General features: G+C 32.0%; 1 protein-coding gene across 1 annotated transcript; it reads right to left on the bottom strand.

The window, feature by feature from the left end:
• Nucleotides 1-362: 362 nt before the first annotated feature.
• Nucleotides 363-2,742, bottom strand: LOC123273610. The gene is made up of 2 exons (XM_044741049.1): nucleotides 2,315-2,742; nucleotides 363-979 (listed from the first exon to the last, which is right to left on the bottom strand). The coding sequence occupies exons 1-2, from the start codon at nucleotides 2,559-2,561 to the stop codon at nucleotides 426-428; spliced, it is 801 nt and encodes a 266-aa protein (XP_044596984.1). The 5' UTR covers nucleotides 2,562-2,742; the 3' UTR covers nucleotides 363-425.
• Nucleotides 2,743-11,124: the final 8,382 nt, after the last annotated feature.

Below are 11,124 nucleotides of genomic sequence, written 5' to 3'. Positions count from 1 at the left end.
GTCTTTCGGGGTTTTCCGAAAAATTAAGTTTAGGGGTGAACATCCCTTAAGCATATCTACATTGACCACCAAGATAATATCTGTTTTTATATTAATTTCGATATGAATTCATCAATAATAATTTGTTCGTACATTTCTAGCATTTAGAAAATAATAATAATATTATATCTTAATATTTTACTTACTTGTTTACTTCTCATCCCAAACTTTATTTTGTGTATCGGGACATCAAATATTATAAATGTCATGTAATGTGAATCTGTTTTGGAAAAAAAAGAAAAAAGAAATAATGCTTACAATATATGCTTTACTATAATCAAATTAAATTTAAAAATAATTTATAAATGATTTTTTACAAAAATATTTAATATTTCTGATGTTTATGAAATTTAATACTTAAATTCATCATTTTGTCATATGCAGATCTATTCAATATATGTTTTGCAATCGTGATGTTTATGAAAAAAATGTTGAAAACACAACGACTTTTTGCACCATGAACAGCGGATAATTGCTATATTTTGACAACCAGGAACCTCACAATGAGAATTGTATGATCCGTGAAATGCAAAATCCACAGGATTTTCGAACTCATCTGGTTTTACTTCTGTGTAGCCACTTTTGTACCACGAGTACTTGAATAAATTTATGTACCGAGGAGATGACAATTGGATATGTGTAAGTGATTGTAATTTTATAATGTTATTTCGTAAATGCAAGTTTATGTCCAAATTCATCAAAACTGTACGATCCGAAAAATATCGAACAAAATTTTTCCATACTCGGAATCCAAAAACATCAAGTGGTTGAATTTTCCCAGTTGTACCTTTTGGTAAGATCATTACTTCAGTATCTTTATTTGTTGGTTTAACGCTTTGTACAACTTGAGGACAATGCCCAGTCCATGAGTCAATTAGTAATAAAGATTTTGGGCCCACATTTGGAAAAAACACCCTCTCCAACCAAATTTTGAAATGATCAGAAAATTAAAAAATATGAACTATTTGTATCAACAATAACTTATGCGCAAACCAGAAAAAAAAAAATTAGGAAAACGGTTGACCCTAAAGGCCATCCCTGCAACTTCCCGCTAATTCCGTTAATACCTGGCCGCTTTTTTGAGCTCTTCGAGCTCAAAAGTACAATCTGTGTGTTGTTTTAAGCTCTCCGAGCTCAAAAAGATACCTTTTCTATGCTTTTGAGCTCTTTGAGCTCAAAAGTCTGATAGAAGTTTCATGGAACACTATTTTTTGAATTTTCATACCACAATAACTTTTGAATGAATGAACCGATTTTTACGCGGTTGGCGGCATTCTACGTAGTTTTTTAAGCCTTATAAATAATTTCTAAGTTTCAATTGGTCAAACTAGAAATTTCGGAGTAACTCTGAAAAAACACTTTTTTCGGTTTTCTTTCGTTCACGATATCTCTCGAACGAATCAACCGATTTTGACCAGCTTGGTGGCAATCGACGTGGTTTTATGATGTTAAGAGCTGATTAGTTTTTGGAATCGATCGGTAGAGCTGTTTGAAAGTTATTCCAAAAAATGTCGAAGTTATGTTGAAAAAATCCTTATTTCCAAATATTTCGTCGAGGATATCTCTCGAACTAATCAACCGATTTCCACGTTTTCGGCGGCAATCGACGCGGTTTTTTAACTTCTCAAATTATTCTATATCATCAAAAACGATCCGAGAAGAAATGACGAAGTTATGTGAAAAAAACACTTTTTTCGGTTTTTTTCGGTTTTCTTTCGTTCACGCTATCTCTCGAACGAATCAACCGATTTTGATCGGGTTGACGCCGATCGGCGTGGTTTTTCAAGCTTAAGGGCGGATTAGTTTTTGAAGTTGATCGATAGAGCCGTTTAAAAGATATTCCAAAAAAACTACTTTCAAAAATGATTTTTTTCTAATTTTTTTTTGAGATTTTTCAAAATTTCTCAAAATCTATCGGTCCGAATCGGTTCAAATTCTCAGGAAATCTAAGTTTGGCGAAGCCCTTTCGAATGGCACCAACCGCGATGAAATCGGTTCAACCGTTCAAAAGTTATAAGTGATTCACATACTTACACACACACACACACACACACACACACACACACACACACACACACACACACACACACACACACACACATACATACAGACATAGTGACAACATCGCGGGGGTAGTCAGGGAAGCTTCCTGTGACCTTCAAACGTCGAGATCTGATGAAAACTCGATTTTTGCCAAACGGGGTAAAAACAATAACTTCCCGATTTTTGAAAATCTGAGATTTTTAGCGGGAAGTTAATAAAGAATAATTCGTACCTGATGTAAGTTTTCCTGATTTTGATGCTTCTATGTATACATTATGAGGTCTAAAAAGTGTTGTTTCAACTATTGGTCCAAATTTACCACTTGGTTCTTTTAGAACCAAAAAAAGTGGGGATAAAAGCTTTCCATCAGCGGATACAGTTGGTTGAACTGTGTAACTATGAGTAGTAGAAGTAACAGATTGTACAAGACATTCTACTTGCTTCTCTCCTTCAACAGCTAAAGTTCGACCGGAATGCATTTCCAACTGAAAACCACTTTGATCTGAATTATATACGTTTGCTAATTCATAAATTTTAATTTTTTGTTTTACATTATTGACGAATTCCTCAGCTTGCTGTTTTAATGATTTACTATCTTCAATGGTTTTGGACGTGATAAACTTATTTATTTTTCTTGATACGATGCGATGTGCTCTTTTGAATGACACGATCCACTTTGTTGATGCTTTAAAACGGAAATCTTCCGCACCAATTTCTTTTTGAGCATGTAAGGCCCATCTTTTTATGTCACAATCATGTACGATTAAACCTGCATCTATAGCTGCTTTGAAATTTTGTAATGTATATTCACAAATTCTTGCTAATTTTTCCTTATAAGTCCCTCCCTGATTTAAAGTATGAGCCCATTTCCGTAACTGTCGCACAGATTGTACCTTTCTAAATTTTTGTCTAACACTGTCTAAACTTAAATTTCTTTTTTTGCCACTACGCCAGTACTCGACGGCTTTCAATTTATATTCATAAGATAAATCTTCAACATCCTTAGTGCATTCGTCGATAGGTGTTTCTTGATCAACTAGTGCATTTGCCCACTCTTTATCTTCCACGACTTCCATCGTCCAATCTTTATACGGTTCTTGGAAATGCAAAGAACTTTCTTCGACCATTTCGACTCCGGAGTATTCGTTCATAGCATTGAGTAAAATATTTTCAAAACTTTCTTTGATTTGAATTTCTTCGTCATTTACTGGCGATTCTGGAATGTTCATGACTTGAAATGTTGTTAAGAGTAGTCTTATAACATTTATAGGATTGACTTTCATTTTGCTCTATGTACTAAAATAAAGATTTTCGTACAATTTTAAATTATTCACTTATTAAAAAAAAAAAAAAAAACACGATTATAATATTGAATTATAAAAGATGAAGTACATCGCAGTAACTAAACTTATCTCGAAATGATACATTTATTTATACTATGTTGTTTTTCACATTACTGACTCATATATACTAAAAATATAATTATCTTTTTTTTTGTATGAGATAACGATGAATGATTATTATGATTATAATAAATCATTATAAGCATTTTTTCTTTTTTTTTTTTCCAAAGCAGATTCACATTAAATGACATTTGTAATATTTGATGTCCCGATACACAAAATAAAGTTTGGGATGCGAAGTAAACAAGTAAGTAAAATATTAAGATATAATATTATTATTATTTTCTAAATGCTAGAAATGTACGAAAAAATTATTATTGATGAATTCATATCAAAATTAATATAAAAAACGATATTTTCTTGGTGGTCACTGTAGATATGCTTAAGGGATGTTCACCCCCAAAACTTAATTTTTCGGAAAAACCCCGAAAGACGTATTCTCTACTTTTTTTTCTTCTTCCGATTGCCGTTGGTTTCGTTGAAATCCATCGAATAGTTTTTTTTTTATAAAAGTTTTGTGATTTTCAACCCTCATAACTTTTGTTCTATCCATTGTTTTATTATAAAACCAAAAGCATTTTTCATGATTTTCCACCCTGAAAATTATGCAATTGGTCCCATTCGATTATTTAAACTGCAAGTATGCGAAACTTGAAAAACACCCCTTCGGAGGCTAACTTTTGAGGGGTAGTTTCACCCCCTAGAAATTTTTTTCCGCAGATAAAAAAAAATACGTGTCTCTTAGATTTCGACGGAGAATAACATATCTCAGTTTCATCAAAATTGGAGGGGGACACCGGAGAGAGTTTCCTTGTAAGTAATCGTTATAAGATTTGATTCTACTGAAATCCGGAAATTAGGTCGGGCTTCGAGCTTTTCTTTCTCACAAAATCTCGTATGTTGTAAATTTCGTGGCTGTATGAACGGTGGTGTTATAATCTAACATTGCCATTGGGACGTACCGATCCCAGTTACTAAATTTATCTACATACGCTCGGAGGTAATCGATTAAAGGCTGGTGAGATCGTTCCAAGGCTCCGTTCGATTGTGGATGATAAGTGGAAGTCGTTATTCTTTGGATTTTTAACGCTTTAGCTAGCTGTTGAATTACTTTACTTGTAAACGAGGTGCCCTCATCTGATAGAATTACACGGGGGCACCCGTAAAGAGTAATGTAATGATTCAATAAGGCATCTGCAACGGTTAGTGCTCTGATATCAGGGAGAGGAACTGCCGCAGCTGCTTCGGAAAAATTATCCTGGATTGTTAAGATGTGTACGTTTCCGTCGGGGGTCATGGGTAGAGTTCCTACCGTATCTATACTAATTTTTTCAAAGGGATCGAAAGGTGTATCTGTGATGGACATAGGCTGTTTTGTTTTCATTCGCGTAAGTTTATTTTTCTGGCATATCTCGCATGCTCGGATGTAATTATAGATTTTATCTTTCATTCCCGGCCAGTAATATTTTTCACGAATACGCCAATGTGTTTTTACCACACCTTTGTGGCCCCCTATTAAGCTGTTGTGATTTTCTTCGATTATTTTTGTTCGAAGGGATTTGTCTGGTACTTCAATGGTCCCTTCGCACAAAGTAATCGTTATCGGACAGTCTCTTGATTCATGTGATAAATAAGCTTTAATGTCAAGATCATCGAACTCGTCCCCCTGTTTTGCACAGTGAAGCGAATGAATGTCATGTTTGTGCATCGACTGTCAAAGATTTCTCAATCCTTCGATCAAGTCGATTGGGACTAATTTTTCGAAATGTTTTGTTTCCATAAATACCGTAAAGATTTTGCAACGACCTAGCTTGGTGACAAATACGTCTCCTTTTGTAGGTTTCGAAGCATCGTCGGCATTCATAAATTATAAGTCGCGGAGCAGCTTAGCTACAGGTTTTATTATTTCGCAATCGGCTGCTAAAAAATGTACTAAATGATCATGGGCATAAGTAAGCCCGTCTCGGCTGATTGAAAATTTAATTTTAATTTCAGGTCCTTTCGTAGGTATATTTTCGTCTGAACTGGAGGGTGAGGATATCCTTGGCCGATGACGTCTTTCGGCAAAGATATCTTCCGCCTCTTTAAAAGTTGGAGTGTAAAAAGCGACAAAGGGTGGTCCGACACGGCGGTTCCATTCGTCATCCCCCACTGTAATGTTCCCGCTTGTAGTTGGTCTATCGTTGGATTTTTCTGAGCTGCTGTGCGATTTATTATTGTTATTATTGGTTTGCGAACTCATTAATTTAGTTATATTTGACGATTTTTCGCCTGATCGTCCCCGTTTCCATTCGATAATAGTGTTATTGGTGTCGGCCGATTCAGTTTCGGCCGTTTTATTTATTCCCTTACCGTTTTTGTCTACGATTTGGTGGCTTGCGTGGTTATAACGGATACCCATAGCCGCTAGTTCATCAGGTATGAGGACTCTTCCGAAGATTGTGGTTCGGGGTTCTGGACCGTCTCCCAAATACCCTGTGAACCGAGATCGATTTGCGTTTCGAGAAGTTAGAGTATTTTTGTTTGATTCATTTCCTTCATTGCGTGTATCGGTGACGTTGATTGTATTGAAGTCGTCGGCTGAGGTCGAAGGTTCTGGCTCTATGATGATGGGATTCTCCGCTTCGCTGGGATCTTCGATTCTTCCGGTTTCTTCAGGGCTGATATCGCTACTTGATCCTTCCTTAGTCTGATCGCTGTTATCTCTTAGAAATTCGTCAACATTAATTTCAGGTGCTGTGTCTTCATTTAACGAATCTTCTTAATCTCGCCAGAGAGGAGGGTGTTTGCTTAAGGATTGACGAATTGTTTTTGCGGTCTCTGAACTAGTCCGTTTTATCTCAGCTAACTCTTGGGGAGTATTATTAAATATTGCTTCTTATCCTATTTCCACTCCGGGGAAAATGGTAAATCCGCTCGACAAACTTGAAACTTGACTTCGATAGTAAGAATTTTTAATTTAATTACTCCTAGGGTCTCAAAGGTACTGTCTCGGTTCAAATTAAAGTAAAGAACTCTACAAGGCACAGGCCCGTCAAGTTAAATGCTGAAGTCGAATTAACTAACAAAGACCTGGCATTGGCTGTTGATGGCTACCGCTATCGAGAAGTCACCGCTAGTCAACCAGCAGTCGCATAGCTTAAATTTTATTGTGGCTTTTGCACATGGAGAAGTCCTCCATCTGCGCGGGTGATTTAAATAAAAAAAAAATTGCGGGTGGATATAACGATATTAATTTTAAATTATCAAAATCAATTTTATGTCAAAAAAATTGATTTAAAATCATAAATGATCAATTTTAATGTATGGAAATTAATTTCTCATCATTAAAATTAATTGAAGACCATGAATAATTAATTATTATTTCTAACAATTAATAATATTAAATAAATCATTAATTTTTTTTTGAAAATTTATTTTAGATTATAAATAATTTTATTTCATTGTAAAAATAAATTTTTTAATAGAAATACCTAATTTTGTATTACAAAAATTAATCCTCTGTTTTTAAAATCAATTTTTCATCATGAAAATTAATTTTAGATCATAAAAATTTTTAAATAAAAATTCAGAATTTATAATAAATTATTGGTTTTTTGTGTAAAAGTTAATTTTAGATTATCAATAATTGATTTTTGAATATAAAAAGTGATTTTAGACTTTAAATAATTAATTTTAAATCATTTAAATTTACTTATTATTATTATAGCGATGAACTTTAGACACTTCATAATTAATTTTATATTATAAAATTTATTTAAGGTCATAAATAATTAATTTAATGATAGGTTTTAAACTATTAAAATTAATCTTTTTTAATAATCATTGCTTTTTCGTTCAACAATTAATTTTAGATGATAAATGATTGATTTTTAGATATAAATAGATTTCAGAACATAAAAAATCAATTTATTCCGCTATATGAAACCCAATTTTTGATTATAAATATTGATTTTGAATTATCAAAATTAATTTTATATTATAAAAATTAATTTTAGGTCATAAATATTCAATTTTAAATTATTATAATTAATTTAAGATTATAAATGATTGATTATATATCATAAAGATTAATTTTTCGTTAATAAAATTCATTTTTAATAATGGAAATTGAGTTCAAACTATAAAAATTAATAATATATAAATAAATCATTGGTTTTTTGTGTAAAAATTAATTTTTGGTAATAAATAATTGATTTGTAAGTATGAAAATTGATTTTAGACTATAAATAATTGATTTTAATTTAATTTATTATCATAGCAATGAAATTAAAACAGTTAACTAACAATTTCATATGATAAAACTTATTTTAGGTCATAAATAATTTGTTTCATGATAGGAAAATTGATTTTATATTATAAGAATTAAATATTAAATGAAATGAACTAATTTTGAATCATACAGATTATTTTTAGATCATAAATATTCCTGCGCATGTGCTACCTATTAACACGCTTTTAAAAAGAGCTCCGTATTAATAAGTGATTTTCAGTTACTTTCTGTATTAATAAATTATAATTTGTATTCCTCAGGGTAACTGATTTTTAAATTGGTATTCTAAATAATTTACATCATCAGATTGTGTAATATCAACAAAATTTTAATCAAATTTCTAAACTGTGTGTAGACAGTTACTTTAGCCACTCTACATGTAAAGTCACTAGATTAATAACATGAATCTGATAAATATAGACTAATTGGTGCTATCAATCGACATTAATTTAATGGCATATCATTATTGAAAGTGTTATCTCTTGTCATTTGAACAAATCAATCTATATATTTTTTGAATACAACACTTTTTTGGGAATATTCAACAGTGACGTGGTATTAGCAATTCGTAGCGACCCAGTGCCGTATTCACCTTCTATAATAAAATAGAGTACCTAATAATACGTGACTTTAGACTATATTAGTCGCCCAGCGCCGTATTCACCAATTTAATACGTGACTTAAACAAGTGGCATTGCAACATTAGTGTCAGTGCAAAATCACTCTATTTACATAAACTAAACCTGTTCTTAGTGCCGTAAATTGTGTTTCCAACTATGTCTAAATCTAAAGAACAAAAATACCGAGCAATTTCACAAGAGAATCAGCACTGTCGAAAATAATGTTATGCACTTTAATGCACGTATAACGACTCATACAAATTCAATTGTCTCTGATGATGAGAAAATCACGGAGCTTACTAACAAAATTTCAGACATTCAGGTATCAGCTGACAACAGCGTCATATTGAGAGAGGTTGAAGATCGACTAGCCAGAAGAAATAATGCCTCATTTCTTGGCATTGAAGAACCTACAACTGCATCCTCTACAGAGCCTCATACAAATGATTTAAATCAAGTTAAAGGCATATGTGATATTCTCGCAAAACATCTAGTAATCTCTTCTTGCTCGAGAATTCGTAAATATTCCTCCAACTCGCTCCACCCTAGACCAGTAAAGGTTACCTTTGCTGACCACATTTCTGTTGAACAGATCATAAAGAGTTTGATAAGAGCGAAGAGGATAAAAAACCACCTGATACCAGTCATGAACGTTTCGATTGTTCAAGACTGTATCGAACTACAAAGGAAAAAACAAAAGATAGTGCTTCAACAATTTCAGGAGCGGATAGAAGCTGGAGCGACAAATCTGAGGATTGTCACTCACAATAGTAAACCTATAATAGTCAAAGATCGTCGAACGATTTTAGCGTCGACTCCGAGAAAATCAACATCTTTAACTCAAGCTCTTCGTATCTAAAATTTTACTGCCAAAATGTAAGAGGCCTGAATACTAAGTTAAATGACATTTATGTTTCTGAACTATCAAGCTACAACATCTACAAACTCATGCTATTGTCTTCTTACTTTAATACATTAGAATGTCTGCTTATATCTATACCAATCTAATTAAATTATAAACATTACATATGTTATATAACGTAAATATTGCTTTTAACTGGTATTTTGTATATTAATATCATAATTTAACAATTTGACCAGACAAATAGATTATCGTACTCCAACATCTGTGAATAAATACTAATGTCATCCAGCTATCCTATTATAAATTTTACATGAAATGTATAACAAATATGTGTTGCAAACTATTCGTAATCTGATTGGTTAAAAGTAATTATACTATACACAAACGACACAAAAATATATACAAATGATTTTTTACATGTAAATAAACATGTACATGTACATAACAGTTCACCTTTATGTTTTATACTTAAGGTTGCACTTGCATCGTAAGATTGTATTCTACATGTAAATACATGTATACATGCGCTGTACATGCACATAAGAGTGCACCTTCATGTTTTATACTTAAAGTTGCACTCGCATTGTAAAATTGTATAATAATAAACAATAAACACATTAAGGTGGAATTTCATGCTGACGCTTGACGCGGATTTTCAGCGTCGAACTTGATCACGTGGTACGATTTCGACAAAAGTGCCATCTGCATAAATTTTAGCGTCAAAACTAAAAAATGTTTAGTTTTGACGCTGGAGCTATGAGCGTTGAAGTGTTAAAGCTGAAAGTTTATAATCGAAGTTGGTAGTAATCGATATATCGAAAAATAATAAGCAAGAGGATAAAAGAATTTTTGTTAGAATTAAAAAAATAAAATATAAAAATATAAGTGGCATGGAATACGTGGAGGTAATATTAAAAAAAAAGTTGTCATTTAATTTTAATATATAGGAGATATTTTGGACATGAAGTAACTTTTGAGAGAGCATTGAATAGTTCATACTTACGTATTTAGGGTGCTGTAGTGACACTAAAGATCTGGGGACTTTGGGCATTTTTCCTAGAGAATTATGTAAGCCAATAGAAATGTAGAATAGGAGCCAATAGAAACGTAGAACGACACAGCGGCACCTTTGCTTGCTTGTACTATGACCCGATGCTTTCTTTCCCCTGAATACGCCGACGGAGCAATATCGCTCGTTACATCGTCATCGATCTGATTCTGATTTATTAGTTTAAAACGTGCAGGCAGAATCTGATTATCTGAACAAAAACAGTTTAACTGTAAAAAAATCGCGCCAAGTCCACGTTCATAAGACTATTAAGAAAAAAAATTTGTTTTTTTCTTTACAAAAAGATATAAAATAAAAAAATAAAAAAATCCAAGTAACCGATATGATTGTTTATGATTTTCGCAAATTAAAAAAAAATTTTGTTGTAAATTTAAAAATTAAAAAAAAAATTTTGTAACGTATTTAGTGTACGCGGTTGCAAAATATTTTACTTTTAATGAAATTCGTAAAATCTATTTACTAGACTTTAAAAAAATTGAAATACACAATGACGCACACCAAGTACGTTCCAAAAATTTTTTTTTAATTTTTAAATTTACAACAAAATTTTTTTTTAATTTGCGAAAATCATAAACAATCATATCGGTTACTTGGATTTTTTTATTTTTTTATTTTATATCTTTTTGTAAAGAAAAAAACAAATTTTTTTCTTAATAGTCTTATGAACGTGGACTTGGCGCGATTTTTTTACAGTTAAACTGTTTTTGTTCAGATTTTAGTATTTTTTGTAATTATAATTTACAATTGGTACCAACTTAAATCTCGCGTTGGCTGCATTTTTTATAGCAAACTATCCCCTTAAAGCTACAGTT

The sequence above is a fragment of the Cotesia glomerata genome, unplaced genomic scaffold, assembly GCF_020080835.1.
Source record: "Cotesia glomerata isolate CgM1 unplaced genomic scaffold, MPM_Cglom_v2.3 scaffold_11, whole genome shotgun sequence".
NCBI lineage: Eukaryota > Metazoa > Arthropoda > Insecta > Hymenoptera > Braconidae > Cotesia > Cotesia glomerata.
This window is presented reverse-complemented; position numbering and strand designations above follow the sequence as displayed.

Coding starts and splice junctions, on each gene's coding strand:
- LOC123273610 (XM_044741049.1), bottom strand. CDS start 2,561: ATGCATTCCGGTCGAACTTTAGCTGTTGAAGGAGAGAAGCAAGTAGAA. Junction 980..2,314: donor ATCAGGAAAACTTACATCAG/GTACGAATTATT, acceptor TTTAATTTTCTG/ATCATTTCAAAATTTGGTTG.